The sequence below is a fragment of the Miscanthus floridulus genome, chromosome 19 (assembly GCF_019320115.1).
Source record: "Miscanthus floridulus cultivar M001 chromosome 19, ASM1932011v1, whole genome shotgun sequence".
Taxonomy (NCBI): Eukaryota; Viridiplantae; Streptophyta; class Magnoliopsida; order Poales; family Poaceae; genus Miscanthus; species Miscanthus floridulus.
In genome coordinates, this window is record NC_089598.1 from 100,996,274 (window position 1) to 101,007,758 (window position 11,485).

Sequence of the window (11,485 nt, forward strand, 5' to 3'; positions counted from 1 at the left end):
ACATGAGATACCTTTGTAAAACATGCGTAGAACATGTAATTACTCCAGCATCATATAAGCATTCACCCTAGATCAGCGGTGTATCCGACCATGCTCTCACAACTCACACTTACCGAGGCGTAGAGGCAAATGATCCATACACTACCACTCAAACAAGTGGCACTCATACAATAGCACGCCGTATGAGCAACGAAAGATAAATATGATGCAAGAACCCCCAAGTCAGTACTTAATTAAGCCACCTAGAGTCCTTAACTAGGCATAAAGGATATGACCACTGGCACACTTTTTAGTTTGGAAATCACATTTTTCAAACGCCTTTTTGTTTTAAATACACTTGTGAACAGTAACATGCTAAACCATGCTCTGATGCCAGCTGTAATAGAACCGACCAATTATATGAAATTAAGTAAGAAAATCAACCGCCAGAGCAGACGATTTAGCAAACTTAAGCCCGTATAACCCGGTAGTCTGTGAAATCACGAAGGATTTCAAACCAACTCACATACCCGCCAAGATCGTAATAAGTTTAGCGGTCACCATCACATATTACATAAAAGTTCGCCTCACAGGTACATCAGAGTTTAAACATAGTTATTACAAAACAAGTTCAAATAGAAGTAGCAGAAGCCATTTGTTCAAAACCACACACACTCACACGAAGTTCAAATACAGTGCCAGCTAATGATCATCTCCAACAAAAGCATTAGGTGAGACATAAGGAATGACCATGCCCATGGTCCTAAGCATCACCCATCGCAGGATAAAGGCAGTTGATGTAACAAAACCGCCCAATTTATACAAGATCAAGTACGGCTGTCCCCGTTAACATGTTGACACACACATACTTTCACTCATATAAACCCGGTAGTCCGCCGAGTGTCCCGAAAGACCTCGGTAATTCAACATCACAACCAAGATCGCGTGATTAAGCAAATACACATCACATACGCAGGGTTGCAGCGGAAAATAATATTACAAATGAATTCACAAATAATAGTACAAGTTTGGGTTTCAAAACCGATTAGTGAAAACAACATAGCTTGCAAAAGATTACATTAATATATGTTCCAAATACATTGCTACCATAAGTAACATCATCCGACAAAAGCATATAGATGAGAAGTAACTATAGAATCACCGAGCCACCGGCGGTTAGCCACCATCTTCATAGGCCGAGAACTTCACCTGCAACATGGTGGGATAAACCCTGAGTACTCGAATATACTCAGCTAGACTTACCCGTCGGAAACCAAAACAAATGACACCAAGGGTCATGCAAGACTTATGAGGTGGGCTAGCTTGACACAGTTGCATAAAAGAGCTTATGAATATAGTGACCAATTTAAACTTAACATCAAGTTTATCATCATTTACCTGTCCACTAGATTAGCACCTGTACTAGAGCACTCACTTATTAGGAGCAAACAATATTAACCATAGCAGGTATAATAAGGCTGTCATCATCATATCATCATTTTTGAACCATTATGTTATTTAGTGTATCTACTTTGGAGATAAGCCCGTCAAGTTCTCACTAACCGGGAGAGACGGTGACTCGAATCGAACTACAACTCAGCTGAGGGGGTATTCCTAACTCTCACCCTGGCATACTTTGTAAGGGTAGCCGTGGGTCACCTTTGGGACAACTCAGGAACCAAATTCGCGGGTTCGATCAGCGCCAACACTCTCAGGGATTACCCTTCTGCCAGGACGATCAGGACTTTTAAATCACCTGCCCTTGGACTCACGCCTACGGCTCCCTTCCGAGGCGCACTTTATACTTATCGACTCCCGGCCTGAGGTGAGCTACTCGGCTTCGTGGTCGGTCTTCGGACATGGCCAACTAAGAGAGAGAAATGTGTTCAACATGAACAGGAAAGGCTCCAAGATTCAATCCTTAAGCGACATAGACGGAGTCACTACAAACCGGTAAGCCTCCGCCCGGTCTTCATTTCAAATTAAGACAGGTTCTTTTCCACGATAGCAAATATAGCCAACCGTGCCATATGTATCTTCCTATATCTCGCAGGTGACAGGAAATCACCTGACTTCTATCATGTTTAAGCAGGGCTAAGGACTACACGAGCCTGAGCTACATAGGATTCAGGGTATCAATATCTGGACAAGGATTGGATAACCAATGCAGCAAGTGTTTGCATCCAACACCTAAACTTAATGCAACAATATATATATGTAACAATAATACTTTAACTGCATTTCGGAAATTAGGAGGCTTAATATGCTCCGGAGCTTGCCTAGGATCCGACACAAGTCAGTTCAGTTAGCTTGCACCGTCCTGGTGATATCTCAGGTCCTAGCACTTGCTTAGTCCTTCCATCTTCGGGATAGATCCATCAAACGCTGTCTTCGGGTTTTGCTCCACATCACGTCCTTCACGTGGTTCATCTAGCGCACCTAGATGAGATGCAAGATGCAAGTGCATGAATATGAAGAATGGTAATACAAGAGGCATCACATAAACATTCAAGACAAACACAAGATTATGCAAGACATAGACACCAATAGCTATTTAACTAACATCACACAACTAACTATAGAGAGCAAGCACATCAAGCATGACACAAGTTTAACAAGGTCACAAGTATCATAACTTGACCATCAACAAGGCCATAAGCCACACTTAGCAACACATGGTGTAAACAACCACAACTAGCATATGTCTATTTCTGGACTGGAAACAACAGCTTCATGTTTGGATCATAACTAGAGTTATACAAATCCAATAGCCAGGAAACAAGACATTCTGGAAAGCTTATGAAATTTTCTACAATTCATTTTTAATCATCTTAGCATGATTCTCAAGTTAACTAAGTCAAATATACCCATTTACAGAAACTGGTCCACAATTGACAGAGAGCAATCAATTCTGTAACCCAACTTTAAACAGGCATAACTCACAAACCACAAGACCAAATACCACCAAATTTTAACAGCAGCTAGATACATGAATTAGCTACAACTTTGTTATTATAACCAAAAGCTCATTCAAATCCTAACTAGATCAAACACTAGCATCTTTCAGATCTACTCAGAATACAATCAAAACCTGACAGAAGACTTAAAAGTCATGTAACTCCTACACTATCAGGCCTATGGCCTTATAAGTTGAACACAAGCAATATCATGAAATTTGCTACAACTTTTGTATTCACTACAACCATAGCAAACATCATTTACACCACGAAAATAATTGCACAAGCAAAACTGCAAATGCAACCCAACAGCAGTGGTACAGAAAACTGATAGGAACTTCAGAGAAGCATAACTGGAGTCCAAGACCTCCAACAAACATGAACCATAACTTTTTGAAAAGCTTAGGAAGTTACCTACAACTTTCCTATTCTCCTATTAAGATGATTCTACAGTTAGAAGGGTCAATTAATTCAATAATTGCACCTCTGTCCAAAACATAGACAGAAACTGACATGCCACTTTAAACAGCTATAACTGGAGTTATACATGTCCAATAAATGTGGTTCTAGACTTTTTAGAAAGATTATCAAATTATAAACAACTTTGTTGTAAACACCTAAAGCTAATTCTACTATTAAGAAGGCCCCACAATACCAACAAGGTAACCCTATCAGAGTTTAGCCAGAAACAGCCACTGATATTTAAGCAAGTATAACTCAAGATCTACTTAACCAAAAATCATGATATTTAGCTTTTTGAAAAGCTTAATAAAAGTACTACAACTCATGTATTATCACAAAGTCATGATTCATAACCTAACTAAGCCAATTAATTTAATCTTGCAGGCCTATTCAGAATAGGGGTAAGGCAATACAGGTAATTTGTTATTTTTATAGATCTTAAACTATCAAGCCTAAAATACTGAAATTTTTACCAGACATCACTAATCACATCAGTAACACTCCATAAAATTTCACATTTATTTGAGTAAAATAACTGCAGTTATAAAAAGGACAAGACATGACTAGCATTGAGAACCTAACTGCCTAAATCTATTTTTGCAGCTAAACCTTTCAACTAAAACATGTAATATTATTGATCTAGTGCATAGAGAATTTCACAAGGATTCCAAAAAGTCCTCATTTACTATTTTACGCTTTTTCTATAAATTACTATGAATTTTCAAAGTGGAGCATTCAAATCTGTAAAAACCAGAGAAAAAGGAAATTGAAATCTTGCATCGGGGTCCCTGCGGAAAACACAAATTAAACACGAACAAATGGATCCTTTTAGGCACTGTTCACTGGAGTCACTAGTTCTTCACATAACCCGCTGGAAAAGCTCCTATTCATGCACGTGGTCCTTCTTCTCCTTCCTCCCGACGGTGGAGCAGAGGAGCGGCCGGCTCGCGGCTCTGGCCGGCTGTGGGTGTCGACGACGGCGGTGGAGTGGTGGGGAAGCACCAGGGTGTCCTCCCGCACCCGTGTGTGCACTCAAACTTGCCGGAGGTGGCCCACGATGGCCTTGGCCACGCGTGTGCACGGACCATCCACAGCGGCCGTGCAGGCGACGGTGCTCTGGTGGGTTGCGCAGCTGGGGAGGGGCGCAAAAAGGGGCGGCGGAAGGAGGAGAAGGTGATGTCGTGCTTGGTTCGGACGGAGGAGGGACGGAGTGGAGGCAGTAGCAGCGGTGAGGAGCTCCGCTCGGCTTGTCCATGGCGGACGCGCTCTGGCGCGCACGTGCGGCGCAGAGGGCGAGGGAGGAGGAGAGCAGGGCGAGCAGAGAGACGAGTGAGGGCGCTCTGGTGCTCCCCATTTACGCAGGCAGGGGCAGGCGGCTTAGGTGGGGCACCCTCGACGCGTGGAGCAGAGGCGAGGAGCATGGCGACCGCGTGTCCCCTTTTGGGGCCCACCGTCGAACACCTGGTGCGCGAGAGAGTTCCTGACTTTGCAGTCCAAAACGGCATATTCGGCTTGGATTCGGACCTAGGCGCCTGTAGCAAAGTTGTTGTGCACAAGCTGCTCTCCGACTTTTATTAAGGGTGCATAGACATTAAACTCTCGGATTAGTAGGTAATCAAGCCTCAAGTTGACACTGTCAGTGACTTAACAAGGGTTAAGTGTCGCTCTGCTTGAAGTCGAACTACTTGGTCCAAACATGGTCAAACTGATCCCAACCTTTTGTATGATCTTCTCCAATGAATTAGCTCCAACTTCTATTTTGGGGTCAAGTCAAGTTGCTTAACGAAAACACGAGAACGCGACATGCCAACGTCGACGACGATGAATCCCAGACTTAGAAAAATTCTAAGTACTGAAAACCGCTGATGATTTAATCTTCGAGCCTCTGTTTGACTTATTTCCAAGCTGATCTGGCTCTTGGTCCAAAAACAAATTTTGTTCTACTCCACTTAAACTTCAACTTTTATTTAAGGTGAAACCTCAAAGCAGGTGCATAAGCTATAGTTCCACTTTGACCAAAGTAGGCTCACGATATAGCTTAAATTATCCTTCGTGATCCATTGAAGCATTTTCTTGGCATTTGCTCAACATGAACCTTTCATAACTTTTGTTGTAGAGTTCATCTAGAGTTATTTGGGCATGGCTGCAAGATTTGGTTGACGATCGAGAATTCCATTCTCTTTATAAAATAATTCAAGTAAGGACATAACTCGTCATTTCATGTGACTTATTGATTCCAAACTTCACGAAACTTTTCCATGGATTAATATAGATGGGTATTGATGTGAGACACATGAAGATATTCCAATAACACCAGCCAAGCATATATCTTGAAAAGGGCCTATATGTAAAGCAATGGTGCAATATCCAAGTCTAGGTTGGGGCTCATTTCCATAGGTTTGACCTTGACATCTTCATCATCACTTAATATGCCATGTTTGAGCTCAAAACCATTGCTTAACTGGTGGCAAACACCTGGGGTGTTACAGTTGATACAGTAGCCGTAATACATCTGCCCATCTGCAACAGGTGGGAATAAAACCCTGAGTACGAGAAGGTACTCAGCTAGACTTACCCGACATAACTGAAAATAAAGTGACACCAAGGATTATGAAGGGCTTTATAGTAGGGTAGCTGACTCATTTGCAAAAAGAGGCATTTTAATTATTTCAAGAATCTTTCCAAAAGCATTGTTGTCAAGTTAATTATTATTAACCTGTCGACTACATTTGCACCTATACTAGAGCAAGCATGTGATTAAGCAAATAATGATAACCACTGATCATTAACAACTTCCATAATGTCATATTCATTATAACTGTCCAAGTGTTCCATCAACATTACTACGATGAAGTAACTCAAGTCAAGTGTTCACTATCCAGTGAACGATGGCGATTCGAATCGATTATTAACCAGCTGGTAATTTATTCCTTACACAAACCTCACTCACCCGCTAAAGTGAGGTATCGGTCACCGAGTCAACTATCTAGGAAAAATCTCGAGTTTGCCAGGAACCACATGTACTCGGGGGACGACCGACTGCCTTTCGGTCTTATCATCGCGCCCTCGTGTCCTACCACACCTGCTCCGGTACAGTGCGCTGCGGGCAATCTACTCGGCCTAAATAATCTCCCAGCTTCGCGGTCGAAAGGTACTTTATTCGGCCAGGTAAATGTAAGGCATGCGTTCAACATGACCTGAGGCCCAACAACAATTGGTCCTTAATCGACACAGACGGAAAGCACTACAGTCCAGAACTCTGTAAGTCTCCGTCCGGTCTCAACTTCAAATTAACACTTAGTTATACCATGACTACATAGTTATCCAAGCAGATCTAGGTAACCACCTATAGCTCGCAGGTGACAGGAAATCACCCGACTTCTACCGGTCTAAGCCAGCTAAGCATTGACTCGACTGCGGATACCAGGGTAACAAGGATATAGTATAACAAGGGTAAACAAGGTATAATGCAGCAACGGTTGCAAACAACTCCTGAACGTAATACATCAATTAAAGTAAAGCATTAATTAATAATCGCAAACCGGGGAGAAAATGCTCCGGGGCTTGCCTCTCTCGAAGGAGCTCGGGCGGTGATCGGGGCACTCCGGGAGTTCCTCAACGTCCTCCTCGTCTGCTTCGGTCACTTCTTGCGGCTGCACCTTGAGCTGCTCGTCGGGTATGACGACCGGGCTCTCGGTTTGCGATCCTGTATGATGCAGGTGCGTAAGTGCTTATGCAAAAGGTGCATCGGATGAAATGAACACAATGAATATGCTTGCATGCAAGGTAGTCAACATCATCCAAGAACATGTACTACAAGCACATGTTATCTACTGTATTCTCTTCTACTACTAATATGCTACGTCAACACATCTCATTAAATGCTTCAAAGATACACCAAAACTCCACTAATTTCTTAATCATGCATAAAGCAACATTTGATCAAACCCTAATCAATAATAGGTTTGAATAGCAACTTCTATTTTTCTAGCATAGAAAAATCTTAGAAAATTACCATAGCACGGTACTACCCTAAGTAGTCTACCATCAAATTTTTATGAAATTTGAATAATTGGATTAGCCTACACAAAAATGACAAGCTATGGCATAATTATGATCATGAAAATACTTTGTACTGTGAAAAGTGTCAAACAACAGATTTAGTATTTTTCCTAGGTTCTAAATAGTAAATAATCACTGTACAAAATTTATCACATGCATGTTTTATACAAATTTTTCAATCTAGCAAAAATAACAAAAATCAGCCATTAAAGGCACTTGAACTACACCTCATAATTTTTCTACAGGACATGCATGGCATATATTTTTCCTAGAAAGTACATTACACAAGAAGAGTAACAAACTTGGAATCATATTTTTCTGATACATATAGGATTTACTAAACATTTTACAAGATATCAGCAATATCAAGAATTAAATAAAGCTCTACATTAAAGTATCTCAAAAATGACATGCAATATTTTTTATCATGTAGATCTGGTGACAAGGAACACAACAAAATTTGTTTCATCAAATTTGGAGCCATTTTGAGCAAGTTATAAATTCCCAAAGCATTTAAATAGAAATCTAAAAATCATTTCTTAAATACTTTCAAAAATCAGCCGATGAAAATGCTGAGTGCACCTGGTGCTGTGCACCCAGACCTGAGTCAGGGTGCTGATGAGCGGGCCCCTACGGGTCAATGGCCCCCACCTGTCGGTCAGACCGAGACAGGGGCGGAGCTGACCGGCCGGCTCTCGCCGACGGTGAGCTAGCTGGCGGTGCGGTCACCACCAGCAGCTCACCCGCGACGAGGCGGGCGTGGTGCACCAAGAGAAGGCATGGGAGGAGCTCGGAATGGAGCTCGACGGCGTGCATGGCGGAACGGAGGCGTGGCTCGTCGGTGGTACGTCGACTCCGGCCACGGCAGGGCGCGGGGAGGCGCGCAAGAGTTTCGCGACGGCAAGGCGATGCTCATGCGCTCGAAAGGAAGGAGAGAGGTGGAGCGGAGAGGGGCTGTCCGCGCGGAGCCAAGCTATGGCGAGGAATTACCGGCCGGAGAAGACTTACCACAGCGAACTGACACGAGCACCGGTTGCGAGGGGTGGAGGCGGTGCTGCTGGCGAGATGGAGCGGCCTACGGCGAGCTGGGGTGGTCGGGCGAGCTAGTTCCGGCGAGGCGCGCAATGGCAGAGGCGAGCGCGTGCGCGTGAGTTGCTGCTGCTGCTGCGCTGCTGCTGGCGGAGTGAAGAGGGAAGTGGGGGAGTGAGGAGGAGCGCAGCGCGGTCGGGCAGATGAAGGCGCGACAGGAGGGGCGCGGGGCAGTCCGGCGGTGCCGCGCGGTGTGCTCGCCGGCGCATGGCGGCCACGCGGCGTGCGCGCCCTGGCGCAGTCGGGTGAGTGCGTGGCGACGGGCGCGGCGCTGAGCAAGCCGGGCCGGCTTGCGCAGCTGGGCCGAAGGCGAGGCGCAAGGCCCATTTAAGGAAAAATGTTCTTTTTCCAATTATTTTTAATTCCTTTTTCATTCAAATGAATTTTTGAACCATTTCAAAGCAGTTTCAAAAGTTGGTGTAAAAATAAAAGTTGTTCCATTTTTCAAGATCTACAACTTTGCTTTTATGACCAAAGTCCAATTCCAAATAGATTTTGAATTACAAAATAAAATCAATATAAATTCAAAACCCTAATTTTGAAGAATTATTTTTAAAGGCAAATTTTGGTAAAAATTTAAATATGGACTTTGCTCCAATTTGTATCCTAAATATTTATGAGCTATCTTAGTGATCAAAACAAGAATCTATGGCATCCAAACATGAGCATGGCATTTCACATTGTTTTAAACATAATGAATTTCAATCAACTTAAGCACCACATGAAATGATACTTCATTTCTTTCGAAATGAAATGCATGAATGATGCTTATGCAATGAGGTGACGATGATTATGCTCATGGGATGAAATGGTAATGCATGCTTAACACCGAGGTGTTACAATAAATATTATTATTTTACTTTGTTGGAGCATATGGTCTGTTTGGAATAAATTCATCTTCAATGGAGAGGCAATTTCTAAAAATCGCTACAAGTTTCTTTTCAAAGAACTAGTTGCTATGGTGTATCCATTGTGCAAAGAAGATATACTCCCCCTGGATCAAGGAATGGCTAGAGAACTTTGTTTAATTTTCTTTATCTTCTTTGTATCTTTTTTTTTTTTTGTTTCTTGATCGTTTTATTTCAAAGAGCACTAAGGAAATGATGTTGTTAAGTAAAGATTATGCGATCTGGAACCTGGCGCTCCAGCTCAGCGTCGGCGGCGCCTCAGCTCCCCCAAAAAGTGCCCTGTCCAGCGAACCGTTGGGCATGTAGTCGTAGACGAGCAGCCGCTCGCTGCCGTGGGAGGAGAAGCCGCGAAGGCGGACGAGGTTGACGTGCTAGATCCTGCCGATGGTGCGCACCTCGTTCCTGAACTGCTTCTCCCCCACGCAGAGGAGGCCCTCCAGCCTCTTCACCGCGACGGCCGGCCCGCCACCGGGTAGATTTCCCCTGTACACCGACCCGAAGCCGCCGCCTCCGAGCTTCTCCGAGAAGTTCTTGGTCGCCCTCCTCAGCTCGCTGTACTTGAACGCCACGAGGCTACCACCTTCTGCTGCTGCTTGCATGAATCTTATGCTGCTCTGTCTTCTCCTAAACATCTTAACAAACACGGACACAATGGCACACAAGACTATGATCGACGCAACTGAGGCAGTAGAAACGAAGACTGCCGTTCTGTTACGATCTTTTGAGGACACGTCCATGGCAGACAACCGGAGGTGAAGATCATCCATTCCTGCAGTGTCGTCGACCCGTCGCTGCAAGTTGAGCAGGTCACCGTACCACAGAGCACATCGTCTGCCGTAGGAGTAAGCGTTGCAGTCGCAACTCCTCAAGCACGCCAACCTGCAGTCTTGAGCGCTTGATGCTTCAACCGGCGGCGACGGGTTTCGCGGCAGAGAAATACCTGGCACCAGCAAGAAGGCGTCACCGTCCTTGCCACTGTCACACTCCAAGGGATGGTTTCGGCGGCAGCCGTGTGAGTGATCTCCTAGCTCCCAGTCCTCCATGGAGGAGGGGCGGAAGCCGGCGGGGCAGCTACAGAATGGCCCACTCTTCTCGTCGCAGACGCCAAACGTGTTGGAACCAGCCGTCGAAGATCGACGCCGGCGAGTTCGCGACGCCGGCCGGTGGTGACCGCGAAAGCTAAAGACCTAGGAACGAGAGTACAAGAGATGACACGAGATTTTCGCTGCAATGCGCGCAGCTCTCACCGATGCAATCTTTGTTCCTTTTATAGCGGGCTTACCCCGCATCCCCCCACCGCAACAAATTGCTGCACGGTGCGCCGTTATTTTCGGAACGCCCAGTGCGACATGCAAGACATATCTGCTGCGGTGGGTGGACCTGACAATGCGGTCACGGCGTGAGGCTGGGCAGTCTCTAGCTCACCCGCGATTCTACGCCAATCAAATATGGTTTGTTACTAAAACAAACTACCTACATGCACCTAAATGAGATACGTGTTCATTTGACACGATTACAAAGAGATCAAAGCAACATTTCACCCCCTTAATCTGTCAAATGCTAACCACACCTAGCTGCCTTCGCATCTCTGCAAACCGAATCCTCGCAAGTGGTTTTGTCAGTACGTCGGCGAGCTGATCTTCAGTGCTTATATGCTGCACCTCCACCACCCCATCAGCAACACATTCCCTGATGTAGTGATACCTGGTGTCTATATGCTTCGATCTCTCATGAAACACTGGGTTCTTGCTCAGCTCCTCGGCAGACCTATTGTCAACGAAAAGCTTGAACTTCTTCACGTCACTACAGGTTATGTCTGCCACCAATCTGCTAAGCCACACTCCCTGACAGGCTCCTGTAGCTGCAGCTATGTACTCAGATTCACAAGATGATAAAGACACCACCTTTTGCTTCTGTGAACTCCAAGAAACTGCATTGCCACCATAGAAGAACAACACCCCTGATGTGCTTTTCCTCTTCTCCAGATCACCTGCGTGATCACTGTCAGTGAACCCAACCAAGTCTGAA

General features: G+C 44.7%; 1 protein-coding gene across 1 annotated transcript; it reads right to left on the bottom strand.

Annotated features, from left to right (window-relative positions):
* Positions 1–6,986: 6,986 nt before the first annotated feature.
* Positions 6,987–11,005, bottom strand: LOC136528775 (G-type lectin S-receptor-like serine/threonine-protein kinase At2g19130). Its single transcript, XM_066521761.1, has 2 exons — positions 9,686–11,005; positions 6,987–7,104 (listed from the first exon to the last, which is right to left on the bottom strand). The coding sequence occupies exon 1, from the start codon at positions 10,498–10,500 to the stop codon at positions 9,829–9,831; it is 672 nt and encodes a 223-aa protein (XP_066377858.1). The 5' UTR covers positions 10,501–11,005; the 3' UTR covers positions 6,987–7,104; positions 9,686–9,828.
* Positions 11,006–11,485: the final 480 nt, after the last annotated feature.

Excerpts from the sequence above, each read along its gene's own strand:
- LOC136528775 (XM_066521761.1), bottom strand. The coding sequence starts at position 10,500 with ATGGAGGACTGGGAGCTAGGAGATCACTCACACGGCTGCCGCCGAAAC.